This window comes from Mytilus edulis, chromosome 5 (genome assembly GCF_963676685.1).
Source record: "Mytilus edulis chromosome 5, xbMytEdul2.2, whole genome shotgun sequence".
Taxonomy (NCBI): domain Eukaryota; kingdom Metazoa; phylum Mollusca; class Bivalvia; order Mytilida; family Mytilidae; genus Mytilus; species Mytilus edulis.
The window spans coordinates 49,471,540-49,498,062 of NC_092348.1; the positions used below are offsets into that span (position 1 = coordinate 49,471,540).

The window sequence follows — 26,523 nt, forward strand, 5'->3', positions numbered from 1 at the left end:
ATTACTTTTACATTTTATCATAGTCATAAATTAAGAGCTAGAGTACATAAATAATTATAAAAGAGAAATAAGTATTTTACAATTGCCTCCACATTTACTCACCTATATTTACACAGCTGTTGATATGCATTTGCTAAAATATTGACCACTTTTTACAACAAAAGCGTACTTTGTTAGTTGTTGACATAATATCTACATGAAAAAAGCAACCTGGTTAATCGACCCGCTGTCTAAATCGGACCTTTTTCATAGTCCCATAGCCGGCCGGTTTATACAGGTTTTTCTGTATCTTGCTAGTCTGTTCTTCTCCGTGATATTCTCAAAACTGTTAAAAACAACCAATCTACTGATACAAGGTAGCAAGTCTGTTGAACTTATTGAATTCAAACGACTATCTAAGACGAAACGAGTTTACAAACAAATTATAAAACACTAAAATAACATATTATGTGATAAATGGAGGAACCGAAGTCAATGCGCTTATGGGTCATAGTAATGACATCATGTTGATTCTAGAGATTTTTCTTACTTCACTATTCACTTATGATATACACTTTAACCAAATAGCTCTAACTATTGGAAAACAATGTACAAATGGCAGTTTTTAAAGACCTTGACTGGCTATACAGTAGTCATTCGTGGTTGAAATGTATCACATCACACAATCTTGCACGGCTAATTCATTGCAGTTAGGTTTAAATAACGCGTGGAAATGGAGCATATTTGTTGACAATTTGAAAGTTTAAAGACATAATCTCTCTTCATCAAATATTTGAAATTAATCTAATAGCTTTTTTCTTGAGAAGGCGGCACTACCACTAAAAGTTTCTGCATCAGTCGAGTCGCTGAATCTGCAACGAATAGGAAAATCAAATAAGCAAAAATCATCGAAAAGTTGTTACTTATGAGTCTTGTGTATCTCAAACGCTCGTCTGATATACTAATTCATAAGCTTTATTGTTATTTTATCACTGGTAAGATGCCACTGCTGGTGGACGTTTATCCTCGATTGCATCACATTTATTTGATGTGTTTGAGCTTTTTAATTTTGCCATTTTATAAGGGACTTTCTTAATGAATTATCCTCAGAGTTCAGTATTTTTGTGATTTTACTTTTCACCAGTTAAGTGTTCAGCACATTTGTGTAGACATGAAATATTATGAAATATCTTTTTCCTGTAAATCTACTGTTATAGAATGTTATTGGAAGGCCTTAGGGTTTTCTTTTCCCAGAAATAAAGGTACCAGTCTTGTATTACAACTCCAGTTTCCGGTGCATGTCAAAACATGGAGGGAAACAAAATAGTGCATTTTTTTCTGAACTCAATTTTTTCTGTTTGATTATAGGTTTATGCTGAATTGAAACCAGACATGGGGTAATTGAAATATGTAATTGTAATTGACTGTAATTAATTACAATTTATCATGTAATTGAATGTAATGTGTAATTGAGCATTTTTTCAATTACATGTAATTGAATGTAATTAATTACATAGCCAAAATTGCCTGTAATTGACAATTACTTTTCAATTACAAGTCAATTACATTTGAAATTTTGGATCAAAAGATTAAATCTTGTGTTTTCTCAAAAAATTATTAAAAGCAATAATCTTAACAAATGTTGTAAGCTGACAAAGAAAAGCCTTCACAGTATACTTTCTGTATTAACACAACCATGGTAGATTCTTCATTTTGTATTGAATGATAAAAAAAATGTAGACACATGCCATAATTTTAAAAGAAACCACTAGGAAGTCACTGTCTTGACCTTAATTAGTAGATTTAGATAGATATTTTAAGACATTGATTTAACATAATTAACTTTATTCAAGGACTTAAATAACCAATAAATATAACCTCTGGCTATTTGTTTTATTACAAACTATATAATGACTGTTTTTATAACAGTTATGTTAAACAGATATAAGGCTAATTAGAGAGAGATAAATATACCCCTAGGGCCTATAGGTACATGTTTAAATTCTTGAAGGGATAATGCATATGACAAAATCTCACTTGCAAAATTTGTTCACTATATATATGAATGTTGAAAGAAAACATTTTATCAGATTTAAAAATGAGCTTCAAGAGTGTACTGGAACATTTTACTGTTCCTGATGACTTCCAAAATGGAAATACTTTCAAAGGAAAATGTATGCATTGTGGCACCCTCATTAGTGGAAGTTATAAAGTTACATCCAACTTTGTTACACATATGAAGGTAATACTATATAAGAATTTTAAAAATTAATAAATTCATAATGCTTCTTTTTCATTTCTAATCAGATTTCATTTATCTTATATCCTCTAATAGCTTACATTTAAATTTGGAAAATATTTTGTTTATTAAATTAATTAGTTGTGATTAAAACTAAAGTTTATTTTTGTTTTAAGAAGTCAGATTTCTAAATCACTTATTTAAGATAAATAATTTGAATAAGCTGGGATAAAAATGAAAATCATTTCAAAAAATAAAAAATAGTGCTCTTTTTTTGTATCATTTACAATCAAATAAATTTAAATAAATGTAAAATTTCAATAGGTAAATTAAAACAATTTAATATTTTCAAGATATTAAATAAGGCCTTTTGTAATTTTCAGAGAAAACACAGAGATTTGTACATTCTGCATTCTGAGAATAAAGAAATTCAACCAACATTGACACAATGCATAAAAAAAAGTGTAAAATATTCACCGTCTGATCCAAAACAGTTAGAAATGACAAATGCTCTTATAATGTTCATAGCTGGGGATCTTTTACCACTCTCTATTGTCGAAAGTGAAGAATTTAAAAACTTGATGGAAAAAGCTGACACTAAGTATCAAGTGCCTAGCAGAAAGCATTTATCTTCGAAACTTCTACATGAAAAATCGGTTGAAATAAAAAATAACCTTGTAAATACTCTTAAAAGAGCTGAAAGTGTGTGTTTAACCATTGATCTCTGGTCTAGTAGACAAATGAGAGGATTTTTGGGAATCACAGGCCACTTTATTTTGGACTGGGCTATGAATATATATACTAGTTGAACACTGTCTAATTGTTATAACTATAGAGCAATGTATAATACTTATGTACATATCGTAGAATAAATGCATGTTTTCAATGTTTTATCTTAAATTTCCTTTCAAATGTAATTGAAGTAATTAATTACATTTGCCAAGTAATTGGAATGTAATTAATTACATTGGTAAAAAAAGTCAAATGTAATGTGTAATTTAATTGAAGATTTTGTAATTGTAATTGAATGTAATTAATTACTTTCAAATGTAATTGACCCCATGTCTGATTGAAACATATATATAGACTTTAAAAAAATCTTGCATCTTTTGGAGGATATCAATCCAGGAAAATGGAAGGATATCATGTTTACTGGAAGTGGTGCGGCCTAGTAAAAATAGCAAACAAAAAGTAGGAAAAAAATGTTTTGACCTCAGGATTACGTAACTTTTTATTCTTCGTGGCATGACCCTCTTTTTTTTCGATTAAATCACAATTTCACATTAGTACATACATAATATGAACATGAAACAAATTTTCTATGTAGCATTTTTAATTTTTTAATTTTCAAAGATCAGCTGTTTTGCATGTAAGCCTATAGAGCAGTCAATTACAAGACTGCAACATAAAGATCGTCTAGCAGTTTTTGGAACAAGAGTTTTAGAATTTTGGGTTTTTAATGTTCTTCAACTTCGTATTTGATTTTACCTTCCAACTGTTTTAATTATGTGTCAAACAGGTTTTAAAGTCATTGTTTAAGTGTGTTCATCAAGCTAACAATACAAATGTAAATGTGAATTTCTTGAACCCTCTAAGTATAGCATTTAAACTTACCTACGAAAGGCACTTTGATTTTTCTATATACAAATAGAAAATAAATACAAAGTCCAACTGCCATGAATAAAACAACATATTTATACTCTGGTTTAGGTAAATAAATCAGTGGAACTAAAACTAAAAACGTCGACAGTAGTATCACTACTATTGGAATGAACAACGGAACCTGAAAAACACACAAGTTATTTAATAAGTAGGACTGTCATATGTATATATACAAATTATCTCTTTCTCTGTTTCTTTTACGTTGCATTCTTTTCTTCTATTCTCTTTTGGACATGTTTTAATAGGAAAGTAATTAAGTCTAGAAGAATCTCTACAAATGTTACAAAATCATTCTGTCAATATTGATTCTATTCGATCATTCTAATCCAATAAGATATAGATATTGCAATTACCTTTATTTCTGTTGCTCGTGTGTGTATTAAACAAGTTAAATGTAAATGTTAGCTCGTTTGTAAGTATATTTAATTCCAATGTTACTGTAGGAGATTTAAGGTTCACACACTTGACCATATGTAGAAAAAAGCAATTTAAATGTTTTGCTATGGGGAAAATAACATTCGATCTGCTGAAGAATTAAAACCAGTTGTTGCACATGATATGCATAGAAAGTTTATACAATTGCTATCGTACAAGAAGAATTCGTATAATTAAACAAGTTTTTGCAGGAAATTATCCGAACTGCCGATGTTTCTTAAATTAATAAAAAAGAAGGGTTGTTTTTTACATCTTTACTTTATTTTGCTAAACCTTCATGAAATTCTGGGAACTTGGATCAAAAGTTTATTCACGGTTACAACCCATTACAGTAAAATTTTGACAGAAATTTTCGACGCACCGGTAATCTTGTTTCTTTTAGAATTCATGCGATTCCTAACGGATTTTTTTTTTTTTATCTTTTTATGCGATTTATAAGATCGGAACATCGATAAACTTCTGTTTCATACATCTACATCGACAGATGCAATCGTAGGCGAGACACAGTGTTTCACGGAACCATTTACAAATTTTATTTTGTTGAACTCGATTTATTAATGTCAATAAAAAGTTGCTACCAAAGTTGGATTTTCGTCAAGAACATCATTTCAAATACTATGGAAAAACAGTATTCAATCTGCCTCAACAAGGAATGTGGTTTTTTTTCATTTGTTAATTATTGAATGATGAATAGGGTCAATTTTATTCAATTCATTGGCACTTAGACCATGATACTTTTACATCAATGTAAATAAAATTATAAAGACACAACACATATTTCATTATACATTAAGAAGTAAATGTGTATTGAAAGTAAATACGTCTATCGTAGCAGAATAAGTATTCCAATACCACATAGGTTATATAATCGCACATAGACTCCTTTCATTTTACTTTCCTTGATTGGTGTATATTGATCCAGAACACTATTTTCGACAGAACACAGGCGAGAATTTCTTTCAAGGATTCCAAACAGATAGTTTAAAGATGTTGATTTAAAGATACCAAAACGACCTTGATCGATCACCACTATGAAATGAGACAACCACATGATAACATGGATAATAATAATTCATAGATTCGAACGTTTATTGCATTTGAAACATGATCCATTTTAGATCTAGATCTACTCGGTTTATAAAAATAAATATCTATACATATAACTTAGCATGCTTAGTATACAAATGAAGATAAAAAAGGCTGAAACATTTCTAGAATAAAGGAAGCATAGCTTAAGAAATCTTAAATTCAATTAAATAGTCTAAATGATAAACTAAAAGTGATGTATTGGATCTTTAATCTAATTAAATTTATCTTATTTTAAAAATCATGTGCAACTTTATGGTTACTTTACCTTATACGAGTCCAATTTCTTGTGCCTATTTCTGTATCGCAACAATAAAACTGTTGCTGCTGACACACCATAGAATAGCCATGAAGTAAAACTAAAGATTCCAATTAAAGCACCAAGATCAAATGGAATTATCAACAGTGTTGAAAGGGTCAGCTGAAAGATATTTATGTTAGAACATCGATCATTGGGTTATTATTATAACAACTACTGCGTCAGTATAAGCCTGTTGATATTGGCACGGTGTATGTGCTTCAAATCTGGTGCCACATGTGGAGCAGGATCTGCACACCCTTCCAGAGCACCTGAAATCACCACCAGTTTTTGTTCGGGTTCGAGTTGTTCACTCTATAGTTTTCTATGATGTGGTTTGTCAAATATAGTTTTGTAATTTTTCTTATATAGCAACGGTGTATTTAGTTTATATTCGATTTATGCATGTCCCTTTTTTATCTTTTGTCTCTCTTTTAAGTGTCCAATCTCGTTACAACTGTTTGAAATATAGCCAAATTGGCATCATCGTGTACTGATACTTTTATAGGGACTGCATTGGAGTACTATGTTTGCATATTAATTTATTTGTTTATTATCAATTGATGTATTGTATACTTAATGTTAGTTACCGTGAATATCATGGAAGGAATTGGAGTATGTCTTTGCACGTGTAAAAATGATATACCAGATGGTAAATGGCCATCACGAGCTGCAACGTATGACAACCTGTAAATATAATTATTGTAAAATGCGTGTGTTTTATGTTATTTGTATTTTGTTTGTCACAAACTATACTTATGCAAAATTCATTATATACTACATTTTAACAGAAACCGAACATACATAAAAATAAATAATAATGAAAAACAATGTTGTTGGAACAAAAGGATTTATATAGTAGGAAAAAAACTATTAATACAAATCATTGTTGAACTAAAAAATAAATAAGTCTTATTGTACGGAAGCCGATAAGGGCCATTCCAAAAAAATAAATTATGTCGTAATTACGACATAGCATGTCGTAATTTCGACATAACATGTCGTTATAACGACATCGCTATGTCGTAATTTCGACATAACATGTCGTTATAACGACATCGCTATGTCGTAATTTCGACATAATATGTCGTTATAACGACATCGCTTTGTCGTAATTTCGACATAACTTGTCGTAATAACGACATAGCTATGTCGTAATAACGACATCACTATATATATTAAATATGTATTATTGCCAAGACACTAAATGACACAGAAATTAACAACTATAGGTCATATCATAATGCCCCCAATAACTAGAAAAGCCCCCGCATAATCAGCTATAAAAGAGGGATGAAAGATACCAGAGGGAGAGCCCCCGAAATGCTGTGTGGCAGACAGTGTTATTAATTAATTATTAGCTCCCTTGGTAAAACTCCAAATTTCATATCTAATGTATTTCATTGTTAAATAATTTACATGAAGCTGAATAAGTATATATCTGTTAATTGCATAGCTTTTGCTATTTGAATTCATTGATTAAAAATATTTATTTATATTGTAAAGTTTAATATTTGTATCGTCGCAAAATCTTTGGTCACCTTCTTTGGTTACCTTCTGTGAGAAACTTATATATTTTATAGATCCTGATTGAAAGTAATAAGAAACCGACCGGGGACTAAGCCGACTGACCTAAAGTCCTATCAAGGCAAGCAAAGCCTAACACCTTTCTTTAAAGAAGCGCACAACTCCGTGGTTTGTGGTTTGTGGTAATGAGGGTGAATGGACGTATCGATTGCTGTGTATTTACTGTCAAACGATGGGCACGATGTTCCTTAAACACGACGTTACACATAAAAAGCGGCGTCGAAGAGGGTTTTTGATTAATTTTTGCAAGTTTTATTCGTGTTTTTATATGTTGGTTGATTTATTTATTATATTACAAAATTTTTTAAATTTCTGATTCTGGTTCTGTTCGTTTTGTGATGTCATTTTATCATAAATTACCTCAAGTTGTGGAAATCTATTTAATAATGTTTACCCTTTAAGTTATTTCAACTAAAAATGCATTACTGTCGCAAGTAATGTGGGAAAGAAAGATGGGACAGAAGTAGATATAGGCAGATGTGGTACAGTTTTCCGTAAAAAAGATATTTTTTTTAGATGTACGAAACTTTTATCATATGATGTTTAACTTTCAAGGTGCATATCATCTGTCATTGTAAAATTTCTAAATCTTAACTCAACCCCAATACAAATATATCTGACACTCTGCAAGTAAATCGAACATTTTTACCCTTGGTTAAATTTGAATAGAATTGTATTTTCCCTGGTACATAAGTTGTCGAAATACACCCCTTCAATTACTTGAACCTTGGCTTGAGAATTATTTCCTCAAGTCATCTATAGTGTTTAATTTCTGATATACATTTTAAAATATAGTAATCTACTCCTGGATCGTCCGCGAAAACGGCTTAAATAATCCCGGGTTTTTATAATTCGATTAAACGGTTTTCGTCGCTGTTTGGGATTTGTCTTTCAATTACTAGTACCTCCATTTCATGCACAAGTTTATATTGACGAAAAGTTCCGGCTTCGCTAGTACAGGAATTAATTTCATCACGACAGTTATAACATGAATAGCAGGACAAATCGCGAAGTAAAACACTCCGTGAACTGGTATAAGTCTTTTAATATTGGTGATTGCACCTTACTGAAATGACGACTTTAAATGATCTATGGAGTACTTCCACAATATAAATTTCAATTCGAATTTTACATTTAGAGGATTGTCTTGGTGTCTAAAATTTGTCTTTGCAAAAGTTGGACGAAGTTCATGTAATGAGATGTTTTTCCCCATTTCCCCATTCTTTTAAATAAATCGTTAAAAGCTATAAACGATTAATAAAAATTGCAAAATTTAACCTGTGTCGTACCTATGTCCCCGGGTGGAGTCTACAGCAACATGCGCTATTCTTTTTTTTCGGCAGCAATCATCAACCTGTTTTTCCAAATTTCACAACACGATTTGTTTTAATTATCATGAACATTTAATTGAAACTTTAGCAGATGTAACGACGGAAATTAGCGTCTTTCGAACTTTCGACGTTTGGACAAATTGGCTACTGTTTTGTAATGTGTGGAAGCATTTTATTCCTTTAAGACCCAAACATGTAGTTAATAAGAAAAGAATCTTTTCATTTTTTACTCTTCGTGTATCTAACTTTTGTTTTGATTAATTATAAAAAATACGCGTTAACTGCTTTGAAAAATGAAATATCAACTTGGACAAAATGGCTACCGTTTGAAAAACGACTGTGTAGAGACGATTTTATTGAATCAGCAATATTTGAACTCACGAACAATGAGGCAAATATTTGTACTTTTGTTAGATATTATCATTGTCTTACTATTTTTATTCATTTTCTGCTACTTACAAAATTCACTTTCAGTCGTTGAGATAACGAAAAACGTCGTTGGACATTTTTCTTATTCCCGCTTAATATAAAGCCACCGAGTCAAATACAATTTGGCAAAAATAACGTCTTTAACGCCACAAAGAACCGACACCTGTCGTTGTTCCTGCCAAGTATCAAGAAGATCAGAGAACAAGAAATAGGATCACTATACATAAGATTTAAAACAGTTTTTCATAAATGTAACGTTGGACATCCGGTTTTTTTCACATAGCTTTTCTAATATAATCATCAAATATACTAGATATTACTTAGTATATGATCAAGAGCTGTAAAAACATAATTTGAAACATATATTGAATTTGCTTTAATATTGGTTCGTGTTTTCTAACATTTTTATTTTGTTTTGCGGATGAAATTTCGAAGATTCTGTTTTAAATCCTAGAGGTTGTAGAAACATCGTGTCCAACGTTTGTAAGTAGAAAGAGAGCAATCAATATATTTCAATTCACCCTTATTTCACGAAGGCATGTAGTTGGGCGCTGGTTTATAGGTAGGATGTATGTCAGTCCTCATATAATTCCTCACATATTAGATCAAACAAGTAGAGAGTTTATCAAACTAACTCTGTATCTCCTTAAATAGGATCTATAAATTATATAAGTTTCTCACAGAAGGCCAGTAACCAAAGAGGGTGACCAAAGATTTTGCAACGATACAAATATTAAACTTTACAATATGAATAAATATCTTTAACAATGAATTCAAATAGCAAAAGCTATGCAATTAACAAATATATACTTATTAAGCATCATGTAAATTAATCAATAATGAAATACTTTAAATATGAAATTTGGAGTTTTACCAAGGGAGCTAATAATTAATTAATGTTAACACTGTCTACCACACAGCATTTCGGGGCCTCTCCCTCTGGTATCTTTCGTCCCTCTTTTATAGCTGACTATGCGGGGGCTTTTCTAATTATTGGGGGCATTATGATAACATATAGTTGTTAATTTCTGTGTCATTTAGTCTCTTGGCAATGATAATACATATTCTTTAATATATATAGTGATGTCGTTATTACCACATAGCTATGTCGTTAAAACGACATATATTCAAAAAAAAAAATATGTCGTAATTACGACATGTTATGTCGAAATAACGACATAGCGATGTCGTTTAACGACATGTTATATCGAAATTACGAGATAGCGATGTCGTAATAACGATATGTTATGTCGAAATTACGACATGCTATGTCGTAATTACGACATAATTTTTTTTTTTGGAATGGCCCTTATCGGCTTCCGTATTATTGGTCTTATACGAAAACAATCCAATTTACTATGAAATAAAATCAACGGTACCAATTTTGTTGCACCAGATGCGCATTTCGACAATTCATGTCTCTTCAGTGATGCTCGTGGCCAAAATATTTAAAATCGAAAGCATATATAAAAGTTGAAGAGCTATAATCCAAAAGGTCCAAAAAGTATAACCAAATTCGTAAAAGGAATCAGAGCTTTGCATGAGGGAGATACATTCCTTAATTCATAATAATTTCTAATATTTTGTAACAGCAAATTTTAATAACACAAAAAATCCATATTTTCATGCCAGTACCGAGGTACTGGCTACTGGGCTGGTGATACCCTCGGGGACTAATAGTCCACCAGCAGAGGCATCGACCCAGTGGTAGTAATAAAATCAACGGTACCAATTTTGTTGCACCAGATGCGCATTTCGACAATTCATGTCTCTTCAGTGATGCTCGTGGCCAAAATATTTGAAATCCAAAGCATATATAAAAGTTGAAGAGCTATAATCCAAAAGGTCCAAAAAGTATAACCAAATTCGTAAAAGGAATCAGAGCTTTGCATGAGGGAGATACATTCCTTAATTTATAATAATTTCTAATATTTTGTAAATTATATATACCAAAGGGACTTATATTTATCTCAGATTTTTACAAACGTACCTCCCACTTGAGAATAATGATCCATTGGCTGAGCCAAAACAGGAACATATAACAAACATAGGCATTATCCACTGCATAACACCTAGTATCCTTTTACCCCATAACTGAAAACAAAATGGTTTTTGTCATATACTTGAAACCACAACGAATAAACCATTATAAACGAAAGGACAGTTTAAAAAACAACAGCGAAGGCAACAAGGAATAGAAAATTTCTTAATTTGCACAATATATGTTTACTTAATAAATAAACTGTCTTTGAACACCGCTTACCATTGTAGTTTCAAATGGTAGGGAAGTGATGATTGAAAAGAAAAGGAATTTTATATACGTTAATTAAATTTACGGTACCAATTTTCCTGCACCAGATGCGCATTTCGACAATACATGTCTCTGCAGAGATGCTCTTGCATGGCCAAAATATTTAAATTTGTTTTTCTAAAATTATTTTCCTACTGTATTACATTTACTGTTTTTGACTGTATATCAAAACTATTGAAGTCGACGACAACCATTTTGACTTCATACAGGCTTAACTTTGCGAGCAAAATAAAATAACTTTAAATGAGTAGTATATAGTTATCAAAAGTACCAGGATTATAATTTTATACGCCAGACGCGAACTGTTGTAAAATAAATTTTACTCTATAATAGTTCATATACGTATTGCCTTTTTAGTTTTACAATATAAAGCTATACGCGTGTTCCCAAACAAAAGGTATCGCGACTTAGATAATAAATGTATATACAAACCACTGCAACAGCGTCTGATGATAAAATCTCTTGTTTTGGCAGTACTGCAAAATACCCAACATTTATTGATAGATATACAGCCATGACTAACGGCAAAGCTATACATATAGCCCTTGGTATGTTTCTGAAATGATCAAAGAGCATATAAAAGTCAAAACTAATTACCGGTATCAATAAAAAAAAAAAAGATGAAGACAAAATTTGAGGTTTTACAAAATATTGGTGAAGCTGAATTGAAATCGGTTTGGAAAACTGCCAGAAAATATAAACTAACTTAACTACATTGTACATGAACCTCTTCCCGATAAACAAAAAACCAATTTGTATTATGAAAAAGCCAGTGACAACAACAGGTGAGTACTTGAGTTGAACGCTATGGTACGAAGGAAAATATGAATAATTCATCTTGTTAATGGAACTGCCATGAAAAATGTCGACATATTTTCATTTTAAATTTCGTTTAACACCCAGATAAAAAAAAACTTTCAAATATTTCCATTGACTGATTCTCAATAAGATGAAGCAAAAAGAAGTAAAGATCGGAAATATTGAATTTTCTGATGAAAAATCCTTTTCAAGTTGTGCCATCTTAAATAAAGTGGTAAAATTTCTCATATTATTAATATTATCTCACTTTTTGGGATTCTTTAATTCTTCAGTGACAAAGTTTAAATTGTTCCTGTTAAAAGTAAATGAAAAGGCAAACTGTATAGGTACAATACTCATCTAACATCTTTAGATACGTGTATATTATACAATTGTGAAATATTTTTTGTACATTATCTGCATGTGATGATGAATTGATTACCTAATAAAAAACCGAATGACAGTTATGTTTTTACAATTGCACAATGATGCCAGTTAATTTTATTGGATATCCTACATGTTATCGTGTTTGTCCATGATATAAGGTTAAGTTGCTGAAATAGCTCCTAAATGTTTGAAAGCTATCTTTTTGTATTAACCACAAAAGCATGGCGTAAATTTGATGAACACAAAAGAGCCTAATATACCGACACTTTTATGGTTAAATGCTTCAAATTACGTTATATTAATAAGTGGTACTAAAAAAGATAAAAACATACTCGTTAACCAACCAATCAAGATCATAGTAGCATACATGTATCAAGAAGAAAGTCGAAGTACATAACAATATTGCCTTTTTATGTTTGCGTTAGCTATCAAAATAACATGTTTAAAAGCTTTAAGTTGTTTATTCCTTATATGATAATTTCTGGGTTAAACTTGATCAGGAACCCACAGAGCCAAAGCCTATTACAGGCAGTATGACACAAACTTAAACGTACCAAATTTGAATCAATTTACTGCACTATTGCTACTAGTATATAGTTAATCATTACCCTGTTTATAATTCAAAATGCTCAACTTAAAAAAAAAACTCGAAAAGTTTGACAAATACCTGAAATCTACATATTTTCTATTCGATACAACAAAATTGCACCCTCTATACTTTACCTGTTTTACTTTGAGCGTCACCAATGAGTCTTTTGAAGACGAAATAAGCATCATGCATAAATAATTATAAGCCTGCTATCTTTAATGTTTTTTTCTTTTCATAATCAAAAGAGCAGCGGGAAAAAATTAAACCTGCCGATTGGATGGACATATTTCATTTTTCTGCTTAATTTATAAGACTTAAAATAATTTGAATTATAAGTTTGATATGAACTAATATAATAAATGATCAAACTTACCATCCGTCATAGGCCCAGAGTCCGTTGTAAAACGAAAGCACCAACATAGCTGTGTCTGTACTTGTCCCTTCAAAACCACTGGCAAGGGTTTCTGTATCTCCTACAATTAAATATCAGAAGGGATCACTTCGCCTTAAACAAATGTTTCAACATGGCATGCAATTTCTCTAGTTTGTTTGTTAAACCTCTATCATTATGTTGCAAAGAAGAAACTAATTTTGATTTTCAAAATTTGGAATATTCATCAGAGTTTGAATTTTCGTAACACACTTTCTATATCAGAACTTGAACATTTGACTTGTATGTTTTTACTTCAATCCCCCACTCCAAATAAACTTTAGCATTAGATTTTTCATTCACAAAAGTGAAAACAACACACACGTAACGGTGCACTGTTTTGAAAATACTACTCACGATGCTTAAAATACTGAAATTGTGAGTCATGTGTTGCATTTATCAATTTTGGATTGTCTGTAGTTGTATTTAGTATAGATATGTGATATTTGAAAAAGTTTTCTTGTTATGCAATCATCTTAGCACTATTCCATATAAGCTCTTTGACTGAAACGCAAATTCTAAAGTAACCATAGGTACTGTCAGAAGTGATTTGCCAGTAACAGCGACGTTTTTTTTTTTCTTATTATTAAAATAGTGTGAGGCGTACATATTTGTTGATTAATAAAAATCAATTCTATCCAAACTCCGCCCACTTTTTTTACCCTGATTCAATGATCATATCCCTCACCTTGAGACAGACTGTAACAACCACCAGCAACAATGATAACAGCAGCAACTAACTTCACGGCCATCATAAACACTTGAATCTTTTCAGCAAACTTAATACTCATGCAGTTTATAAAGCATAGTATAACTAGAAAAGAAAATGTACCTTGCGTTATAAGTAAACACTTTGAAATGAATTGACATATTAGCATATTATCATAAAGAAAGAAGTTCAAAAACCTTCTGTAAGACATAATTAGGTGTTGAACTATTAAAGGAGAAGGCATGCAAATCATTTGTTAGACTTCTCTTTTAAATGAAGATAGTTATATTTAATTTATTTTACCTTAAGATAACAGTAGTTAAAAATACAGAATAGATTCAAAACTAGATTAAAGATAAAAAAAATTTAATTCGGTTACTTGGTTTATAAAGAAATGTTCTATATCGTTTAATTGAAAGAAAAGTACGGTGACCCCATTCCTTCATTTGTTTTTGTCTAAAGGCCTTTTATAAGAGCTATCGATTCATTATTTCAAAATTATGGAATAATTATCTCACACGTGCACAATATTTCATAGAATCTGTTAAATCTAGCTTTTATCTTCTTTTAGACAATAAAATTGAAAATGGAAATGGGGAATGTGTCAAAGAGACAACAACCCGACCATAGAACAGAAAGCAACAAACAAATATCTAGAATTATATTTTTATAGAATTACTATATTGTTTTGATTGTTGATTTAACAAAGACTAATTCATATTGTACCTGCAGACTTACTGCAATGATGATCAATAATGCTACTTCGGTTTATTTTCAACATTGGTATAAATAAACTTACACATTGCAATGGCAGTGACGAGTTTAGTCAAATAAAGTGGTGGCGCACAATCTGTGTAAAAAGGTTGAGTTACATATGTACCAAGAGTAAAACACATTCCAGCAAACATAGTTGTTCGGATGATAAAAATGCATATCCAGTCAAACAAAAACGCAGGAATTCGTCCAAACAAATTACGTCGCTTTTTATCTTGACAGAATGCTTCCATAAAGTAAGCGTGTTCTGCGCCTGATAGAGGAATTGTAGATCCTAATTCGGCATAAGTCAGTGCTCCTAAAATAAACAAAAAAAAAGTCTATAAGATACATCTTGCAATCTACAGCTTGTATTAACATGCGTTTAATTCATCGAAGTGAGTTGTACAGTTTTATTGTGTCTGAAACAATGATATCTCCTACACCGTCTTGTATCAAATGTGTACTTCCTCTTTCAAAGTGTGTAGTCATTTTTACATAAAACAATTTAACGATAAATGTCACTCACATTTCATAAAAAATTTACTATAAACACCCGATTAATAATGAAAAATGTGGAAAATAACTTAATTTTAGTCGCATTAAAGATGGGTTATTTTTATCTCGTGAAAAACGCACACTTGAAGACGAAATATGCCCCTAAAACGCTGACTGAACAAATATCAATTTATTATTAAAAAAAATAAGAAAAGTGTAAGTAATAGATTAGACTGTACCCATATAAATATCAAAAACAACACAAATCTTACCAAACATCGACAGTATTCCACAAGCAAGCCAAATAACCATACTCATTCCCACTGAACCTGCTCCATACAGAACTCCTCTAGGAGATACAAATATACCAGAACCTGTAATTACAAGTTATGTATACGTCAATAAACAATATTCATTTTTTTAAGTACTTTTTCATCCATGTAACTAATAAGAATACATATTCCTCTAAAAAAAGTGTATGGATGATCATATTTATTTACTGTTACCCAAAATGGATTTCAAAAAGATAAATGTAAAATCGTACCTATCATAGTGCCTGCTATAATAGCTGTCCCGCTGATAAGGCCCAAACTTCTCTCCATTTTGACACCAGTATCACTTTTTTCACTATCAAGGCCTCCATTTTGGTCATCATCAACAGCAAACTGATCATAGTTGTACTTTTCTGTTCCGTTTCCGTTGCTGATCTCATTGTTTGTTTTACCATTTTTAGCTTCATACCGCATGATTTGTCAGTAATTGCAGTTGACTTTGGGAAAGAATATTCTGAAGTTAAATAAAATCATTGAATATAAAGACCTAAAGTTTCTTTCATGTGATTATTAAAACAGGTAAAAGAAAATAATAATAATCGTAGATATATCATTTCTTCCATCGTACCAAGAAGGGACGGTGCATTCGATAGAGGAATACATTTTTTTTCGACAAACCAACTAAAATGAACACCAACCAATCTTTATTCCAACATTATTCCAATAACAGAATATACATAGAAATATTTAATTCAACATCGGACATACCTTCTGTTTACCAGAGGAGCGAAAGATACGAGAGGGACATTTAAACTCCTAGATCGAAAATAAACTGACAACGCCATGGCTAAATAAGAAAAAGACAAACTATAGTCTACAAGACAAGACATAGAAAGCTAAAGAATAGGCAACAAGAACCCCACTAAAACTTGGGTGATCTCATGTGCTCCGGAAGGGTAAGCATATCCTGCTCCACATGTGTCACCCGTCGAGTTACTCATGTTATTACAAACCCGGTAAACAGTCTAGTTCGGTAGGTCACATTCATGGAAAGGGAACGGGTTGTAGTTACGACATTAGGAACATATCCGTTATACATTCCGAAACTGTTAACTAACTCGTGATGGCGTCCGTAAAATTTACGAAGGGATGATTTCAACTTCATCATTTGGAACTCTAGGTGTAATAGGTTCCTTGGGAGCAGCAAGCAGCAACCCTCTATCGAGGAAATATAAGCCAGGGAATATCGTATCATATGGGAGATATATATATATATATATACACTGTATGCAGATGCTGCTGAAATGTTGCTACATAGAAATGGAAAGTTCACAACTGGGAAGCTTAAATCGTCCATTTCTATTCTATTTACTTGATTCTAAAACTTAGAATTTATTGATTGAACTATAAAACAAAAAATATACTAGTTCACTAAAAGATGATTTTACATGATTAACATTCATACTCACAATTAAAAAACTTAAACAATTCCTACTATTTCATTGTATTTGTTGTGGCATCTAATACCTAAAACTCAATTTATTTAACTTTTCGATGTTATAAGATAGTCCATACATTATGAACACCTATACACAAACAGAAAGTTGTCTAATAAAGATATAAGACTTGTTTACGTACTACAAAGAATAAGATTATCTCCAAGACGTGAGCCCAAGTGCTTTAAGGTCAAGTTATTTATAAGGATAATAACCTTCACTTCAAATTAAGTCAACTGACGATTTCGGTCATGTTGACTGATCTTCTCTCGTGTTTATGATAAAAGCAGCATCAAAGTAAGCATACTAGTACATCGAATCTTCATTAAATTCTTTTAAGAAAAACAAAGTTTTAAGCTGCGATTTGTCCCTTCAATGTATTTTCAGCTTTGGTAGCCATTTTCCCGTTCGCCTCTGATACATAAGATCAGAAAGAAGACCGTTCGTAGAAAACAACATTAGTGACATTTTTTAAACATTTGGCTTTGTTGTTTCATAGGTGAAACTTTTTTAAAATAAGATTACGGACTGTCGACGACAACGACGGAGGCAAATATAATATAAATTCTCATTTCTGCTCAAATTGTAGCTTTTAAACAGTAAACTGTCAGTCAAACATAAAAGCAAAAAGATACTAAAACGCTTGCGAGCATGAAACCAAAATATATCATCAGAACTTTTATATCGCACTGTGGCTAACTTTTCATATTATGACTTCCATGCATAATTTTTCTTCTAAAATAAGAAGCTTCATTATCAACAAACTAGAATATTACAAATATTTCACACAAGGCTTGTTAACAAAATTATTTTGTGAAATATAAAAATAACATCAAAGAGAAAGCAACACTACCCATCACCCCACCCCGTACTGCTCAAGTCCAAAAAGAGCATAAAAATATACAATTTAAACATACATTTAAAAGTCATGTAATTGTTAAAGAACATTTATAGCTTAAATCAGTAAGCATCACGTAGAATATATTCATTATTCATTTGATGTCTACTATTTAAACTTGTCACAAACGGGAAAAAGTATATAGATAATAAAATAAAAGATCAAATTTTCAAACATAAAACTAAAGATCAACTATTATCGCTATTTTGTGCATTTTTCCTTTGATCTTTTTTTTTTGTGATAATTTTCATATCATGCTACTCGCTTGAGATGGAAAATTATTGCTAGAAACTAAGGAGGCACGTGGCGTTGTTAACGAAATTGACATGAAATTGACAACGTCGTCATAGGTAAAATAGCGATAAATAGATTATCATTGGTCATCTCAACGAAAATCTATTAAGTATATCAAGAAATAGTACTTTGTCATTTTCGATCGAAGTAGGACTAACACTCTTTTACAGTTAATGTTGTGTCTTACCGAGTCTGAGTCCCGCAGGGTATCAATTTACCCGTATATCTGAATATCTTAAACCAACCTCTAGAGGGAAAAGTATCATCAAGAAAAGACAATGGAAAGCAAAAATACTATCGAATTAAGATTTGTTATGCTAAGATTGTAAATTATGATACATGAACATTACCAAACGCTGCTTTTAGAATCACTGAACTAGTCTTGTCAGTGGCGTAGCCATGCCATTTTTAAGTGTACGCCCGAAGCCCGACAAGAGGTCTGAGGGCCCCATCGTGTCCAGGTCATAGCACATGTTGGTAGTGGATTCGAGGGACGAAGCCCCCTGAAGCAAAAGAGTTTTCAAGAATGAGATATCATTTCTGACATTAAAAACTCATCAATAGCAACATACTTTAGAGTCTATTTTTTTATGTTTAATGTTTATTTTTTTCATTGTGTTAGTTTGGTTTTAGAGAAAATGTCCAAACCAGTTACTTTAGAATATGTTTAAAAGGAATCTTTGGGTAAAGCAATCACACAATCAAGACCCCTTGTATGTACAAATCTCGTTAATGGACATGAGATAATTAATTTTGATAGATTTTCAGGTGTATTATAAAAATTCGTAAAGGGTTCTGTGGAACCCTGGTTCTCGCCTGAGATTGCTTCCAGCAAAAAAACATTCATCAGTCCATTCCAGGATTGAAAATGAATTGAACATTTTCTTTAGATACTTTTTCTTTATCTTCTTCTCCAAAGTTTCATGACAATCTATGAAGGTTTACAAATTTATCATGTAAAGAAATAATACTAGACCGTCTGTTAATTGCAAAAAGATAATATATATAGGAAGATGTGGTGTGATTGCCAATGAGACAACTCTCCATCCAAATAGCAATTTATAAAAGTAAAACATTATAGGTCAATGTACGGCCTTCAACACAGAGCTTTGGCTCACACCGAAAAAAAAGCTATAAAGGGCCCCTAAATTACTAGTGTAAAACCATTCAAACGTGAAAACCAACGGTCTAATAAGTCCATAAACTGAAAAATAAAACAAAATTCTTCAAGTTATTTAAAGTTTTGATTCAGACATTAATCATAAAAAAGCTTTTGCTAAGTTTCATAAAATTCGATCAAGGCTTGACAAAGTAATTGATGTGTAACAAACTAAAACTCTAGACTGTGTCTACTTATTACAGTCGATTGCATTTAGTGTGAATGTAAAGATAATATCTTTGGTTAGCTTGCTTGCTAGCTGAACCGTTAAGTCATTATTAGGTTAGTTAAATAACCCTCCTTTAAGAGTAGACTATTCCAACAGATAACCAATCTATCTGTCTGTAGGACTAGGCTACTCTTAAAGGAGGGTGGTTTACCTAACCTATTAATGACACAACTATAAACATAGTTCAAATGACGTTGTAAGCAACTGAGCAAAACCCATACCGTATAATCAGCTTCGAAAGTTAACTTTGTACATTGTACCAAATATCAAGAAGCTATGAAGTTACGAGCAACATCTAAAAACGTGTCAAACAGTAACAATTACCAATGTAAAGCTTTGTTTCTGGTATTCATGAGCTCAAATTAATTTGCTGTAGCCGATATAGATGCAACGAAAATTTCTTAAACTTCCAATTCAATGTAAAATGATATGTTAAAGATATACTAGAATTGATCAGTGATGGGTGAAATACGGTATTGATAACCAACAAAATGCTTATATTTCAAAAGGATCTAATTATTAAGAAAAATACGACGAACATCTATTAAAGAAGCATCACTATGAAGAACATGCATGAACTTCAGAAGGCTATTGGAATGGAAATGCAGCTACAGAGAAACATTTTTTTCTCTCGCCCCAATGAAATGGATCTGATTTAAAGCTTTTTAAAAATCAATATGTTTTATTTGGCAACGGAATTTATGTTCTGTAAAATAAATCTTAATCAGTTATCAAAGATATTCGAATTCAAAAGTACTTGTATTTGTTTTAACAGACATGTTTTGTTTGGCTACTTAATGGACTATTATATATGGCGATTATAGTAAATACTGATTCCTTGTGTGAAGCAACTACTGCACATTAAACAACAGTACAGAAGCACTGATGAACATATAAATTCTCTAATTTTAGAAACATTTAAATTCGCTGTTTAAAATTAAATACACGAATAAAGATTTATATCAACCTCATTCAAATCCCAAACTACGTAACACAACCGAATGTTTCTCAACTATGAAATTTATTCTATGCACTATTCAGGCATCAGAATATTCTTGTTACTGCGATGCTCCATTGTAGATTCAACTATAATGGTGACCGCCATGGTCCGAAAATTGGAGCGGCCAGTAGGATAAAATAAAAGTGAATTCAAGTATTGCTACTTACCTTAAACTATGCGAATTGATGTTTATTCCCAAAATACCAGACACATTATCACTTGAATTATACTTTTATAATTAATACATTAATTATTTATTATTAAACCGATGAAAAAAAGTTCAAAGTGAATTTTCTCTGAAATAATGGAAAATGTTATGCATTGTTAAAAAGTATGTAAACTTGCCATTAGAAGTTGTAACTTTAGTGTTTTTAAAATCAATTTTAGTTCCTGATTTACGAAATAAGCAAAATTTGTATAGTTACATCAATATTTAAGATGCAAGACGTATTTTAAAAACAGACAGCAATGTTGTGAATGCGTGGTTTATGTCGAATCATCCGTTACGACGAACAGAAACTGCGGATCTAGAAGATATTCTAAGAACATGCCACATAACCGTCCATCATGTGTTACAACACTAAATATTCTTATATAACCTAATTAGCGGAGTGGTATTGGGCGCGAGACACAGTTTAGGCGGTGTAGCCCAGGTGTCATAAAAGCAAGTTTTAAAATCTAGCAAAGGGAAGTACAACAATAGCTCGACCGCAACGGAATCGGGATGTCATACAAGTTCCGTTCCGTACACAACGTGACATGACAACATCAATTTGTGTAAATGTACATTAAATTTTATATTTCACGAAGAGAATGATACTAATAATGAAGCATATTTATTCAATAAAATTCATTATTTCGTCATGGATATTTTTAAGATATTGCAGATATGTTTAAGATGGAATGATACTAAGATGTGTTTTGTTATTTATGACGTTGGGTTGCTGTCTAACTAAAAATTTTCTTTTATTCGTTTGTACATCATGTTGATCATTTTTAATTGTTTTGTTTATGACAATGATGATCGGTTTCATTATGTCATTTCAGCTGAGATTCTCGTTCAGGAAATGAGTGCTAATAACATTTGAAACTTGTTACAAATCATCTACTTGCCCACAATTTACATCCCCCATCCCATATTCATATATTCATACGTAACAACACAAGACCTTTGAAAGAAATGCTTATTTCTTGTGGAAAGAATAATTCATGGTCCAACAACCGTGTTATTACAATTATCTTTACAAGCTTTTTCAATAGTTTTGTTTTTATATGAATTTTATTTTATTTTATTGTTTTATATTATTTTGATTAAAATTGTCAACCAATCTTCTGTACAATATTCAAACTTGAATAATAAAAATACATTATTTTGTTGAAATGTTATAATATAAACAAGTTACTTACACGAAAGCCATGGTAAAAGTCAATACCTATATACTAAATAACTTAGATTTTATAGGATATGTCAACATGATTGATACAGATATTTATTCATCCATTGCGTCCTTCAAAACGCAATGGGTTTACTTTTTAAAGTTATCATTTCAAAACATTTAATTTTTCATGCATGTAAATAAAAATAATATGTAATAAATGTATAAAGACCATAAAATTTGAAAATTTTCTCTGAATAGTATTATGAGATGGTAAAGTATATATTAACAACAAGAGAAACACACATATTAAGAGAAGATTCCATGGACATTGCAATTTAACAAGCGCAAGTATATGCAAGTTAAAAATATAGAAAAAAAAATAGACCAAAAAATTATTACTTACGCTTCTCATAGACACATTTGAAGAAAAAAGAATGCTGAACGCGAAATAAACCAATCTTTCTATGAGTATAATTTCCGATGAAAAGTTCAATAGTAACTGTAGAACTTTAAAAAAAAAAAATGATAAAACAAAAGTTAATTTGTAGATCTTACTGACTCAAAAAGAAATGCTTCATTATGCTTTAGTTTAGTAGTCAAGTGTCAGTAATGGGCTAGGACCGATTAATAAGTCCAAAAGAAAGGCAAGACAAAGTTAAAAGAAAAGAGGCATGGATATGGATATGTTTAGGTACAAGAAGTACAATTAGAATCAGGAAAGCCAATTAGAAGTACATTAATGTAGCTCTGATTATAAAGAAAACGGAAGGAAATCATAGTCATACGTCAAGAGCAAAGACCAAGATGGATAGGAGTTGCTCTATTAAAACTTAAATTGGGATTTCTCCAAAATGACAATAAGAGCAAGACTTTCACTCTAAATAATCAATTTTAGTCAGTATTTACTTTAAAAAACCTAAACAATTTCCTAAATTCAGGAACAAGTTCATATTCTACCATGAACGATATTAGAATTAGCACTAATGGAGTTCACAAATTGTTAAATACAAATCTTAAATCACCTAAAGCCACTAGTCCAGATTCAATACCATCTTTTATACTGAAAGCAACAGCAAGCAAACTTGCTTCCATTCTTACAGAGCTGTATCGAACATCACTGAACACTGGTGACGTCCAACAAGATTGGAGATAAGCAAATGTGTTGTTCAACTTTTTCAAAATAGATGGAAGGTACCTAGTATTTTAGTGCAGACTATTATCTCTCATATCCAGCACATGCAATTCCTCAGAAAATATCGTACACATTAACATAATGGACCACACTCGAATTTCGAATGCAAAACATGGTTTTCACAAAAGAAAATCTTGTGAAACCACTACTAAACGTAACCTTCTACGACATTGCACCAAAATTAAAAATAAACTACCAAATAGATATCATTTTACTAGAGTTTTGCAAAAGCATTTGACAAGGTGCCAAACCATCTCACTACATAAATTGAAATATTACGGCGTCAATCATTAAACCAACAGATAGATCGCTCATTCCTACATAATAGAGAACAGAGCCTAATTCTAGAGGGAACTGTCTTCAACAAATTTAACAACACCTGTAAAGGCGGCTGCATATATGTATCCATAGTAAAACCCACAATGTAATATGCAAGAATAGTATGGGATCCATTAAACCAAATTTAACATCCAGACAATAGATCAAGAAGAGAAAAGGACAACAAGATGTGTGCCTTTGTTGCCCGACACTGTGTAAAGTTTTCGCGCGGAACCACGTAAATTCAAAATCAGAATCCGGTTGACTCAAATAAGTTGTGTTTAAGGATAACCTACTTGATATTTTATTATGTCATTTATACTGCTAGAAATAAAATACAAAAATAATTGAATAAATGATAGTAAAATTATAGAAGCATGAAAAATTGTACGATTTTGTAGATGATAGTGTCATATTAAAGAAACGTTAAAACATGTGAAAAGCTATAAGTCTTGACATAAGTCATACCACTTGAATAAATAAGTTAAAAAGTTATAGCTTTTAAAAAATCGTCTAGACGTTCTCGCGAGATACACTCGGAGGCTGAATGATGTTGTTTTACTTGATTTTTTATCCAAGTTGGAAACTGCAGAAACCTTTTTGTAATGTCTTATTCTAGAGACATACTTTCATTTCTACAGCAATGCACATATTCACACCCGGTTCAATTTAAACGGGATATGTCTATTTTGAAAGTACCATTTTCCCAATATAGACATCAATAATACCAAAGACTTGCATATGGAGTATATATGTAATAGCTATACTAATTGGGCTTTAATGTACACAACAACAGTGTAATTACGAAATAACTGAATTTGGGTTCTGTTAAACAATGCCTCAGGTATTCTTGAATTCTCAATTTGTAGATATATTAAAAGCATATTCAGGGACTACAACATACATACCAAACGATGTTTTTTGTCTTTAAAACACAGCATGTACCTAATGATGGCTTGTCTTTAACTAACGGCGTAGAGGGGACCGAAACCCCCGTAATATTGAACCGTTATGTCTGGTTCATCATGTTTTATTATCAGTAGGTATTTTTACTTTACTTTGTATTTAATTTGATAACATGGTGTGCAATTCATCGTCTTTAAAAAAAAAGTACGACTACAATATAAAAGACTTTCGAATTTATAAATAGGTAATCACATGCCATTCTGCTATTGATACAGACTTATGAAAACGTTATCATGCTCACACTTACTGTATATGATTGTATTAATACTTCCTCTCAATATACATGATATATTATATTCACTATATACATGATATATATACACTACCTTTACATACTAATATATACTATACCATGCTACCCAATTTTGACATAGTAAACAAAAGGAAATGTGGGATTTGGCAGTCAGAAAGTAGAACATACTGAAAATAATTCTATATATTAAAGTGCAGTCGATACGTCAAAATTATGATATGTCATATAAATAAACAGGTAAATTCCAATATTTTTTAAAAGTTCTATTCGGAAAATCATATACTCCGGGTTACGAAATTTGATTAGTGCTGATAAAATAATGTCTGCATGACTAAAATCAATCTTTCATTTCAAAGAATTGATAAAGGTATTAAGCCTAAAAATGAGATAAGTAAAAATTATCACAACAAAGTGCCTCATCGTTTTCACAAAAGAACGTTTATCTTATGTCAACACATTATTTCGTCGACATATATACACTGTCATATTTTTTGTTACAAGAGCGGAATGTCGTATCGAATTTTCTATTTAAAGAACAAAGACTTATACAGAAAAGTATGTACATGTATCACAAATCGTATGGAGATATAGATGTCTCACTTTCAGTATTTGCTGCAGTGCAGTCATAAAAACTACACATGCGAATAATTTATTTACAAAAGAGACACATATAGTTAAGTACTTCTTGAATTTCAACATAAACATTTAAAGTTGAAAAAATGTGCCTTTACATTTTTGTGGTTCATTAGCAATGTAGGTCAATAGAACATAACTTCTAAATTAGAAATACAAAACATATACTGAATTTGAAATAATATTAACATAGATTGTTAATGGGTATGAGGAGAAATGCAGAAAATATTTTATTAAGGGTGCTCGCGGGTATACATCGATTTTTTATTCGCATTTTTTTCTATAAATGAACTTTATCATATACTTAGTAGAATTTTTTTTTTTTTAAATGGAGTCACCGTTAATTTAAGCTCACAATATGCCTTCGAAAAAAACATGCATTTTTGTTCAGGTACTTTTTTTCTGTTGAACAAATAGGAGAAATATAGGTAATAGCGAAATAAAAAAAGAAAGAAATTACAGAAATAGCCTAAACTTTACAATTGTTTAGTCTAAGTATGCAGCTTATTTGAAAATAATAACAAAAAATATAGGTTACCGATGAGGAAAAAAATATTTAAATTTTAATGCCCAAAAAATTACATTTTTGCACCAAAGGGGGATAATTTGGAGCTTTTCAATGATATAAACATTTTAAAAAGTCACCTGTGGCCAAAACGAATCAATTTTCTTGGTTGACTTTTGTACCATACCATAAAGTAACAATTGATGGTGTAAAAAATAAAATTCCTAATGAAAAAAAATGTTTAAATTTTTCTGTAATTTTTGTACCATGAGTTTTTTTGGGTATTTGTTTCACATTCATTCATTCTGGGGCCTTACAGGTAACTATACAGAATGGGTTTGTTCATTGCTGAAATCCGTACAGTATCATACAATTGTTAACATACTTTGATGGACTGTTGACTCCATT

The 26,523-nt window shown here is 31.1% G+C and overlaps 1 protein-coding gene across 3 annotated transcripts; it reads right to left on the reverse strand.

Annotated features, from left to right (window-relative positions):
• LOC139523857 (b(0,+)-type amino acid transporter 1-like) lies at positions 1-25,072 on the reverse strand. Of its 3 annotated transcripts, none has more exons than XM_071318199.1 (13): positions 24,972-25,072; positions 16,066-16,307; positions 15,794-15,895; positions 15,070-15,342; positions 14,250-14,375; positions 13,505-13,604; positions 12,424-12,468; positions 11,790-11,913; positions 11,037-11,140; positions 6,290-6,386; positions 5,670-5,822; positions 3,833-4,001; positions 1-851 (listed from the first exon to the last, which is right to left on the reverse strand). In XM_071318199.1, the coding sequence occupies exons 2-13, from the start codon at positions 16,265-16,267 to the stop codon at positions 784-786; spliced, it is 1,563 nt and encodes a 520-aa protein (XP_071174300.1). In that variant the 5' UTR covers positions 16,268-16,307; positions 24,972-25,072; the 3' UTR covers positions 1-783. The 3 variants fall into 3 exon arrangements, with proteins under 3 accessions (XP_071174300.1, XP_071174301.1, XP_071174299.1); XM_071318200.1 differs by lacking the exon at positions 24,972-25,072 and adding an exon at positions 22,277-22,363; XM_071318198.1 differs by lacking the exon at positions 24,972-25,072 and adding an exon at positions 17,263-17,391.
• Positions 25,073-26,523: the final 1,451 nt, after the last annotated feature.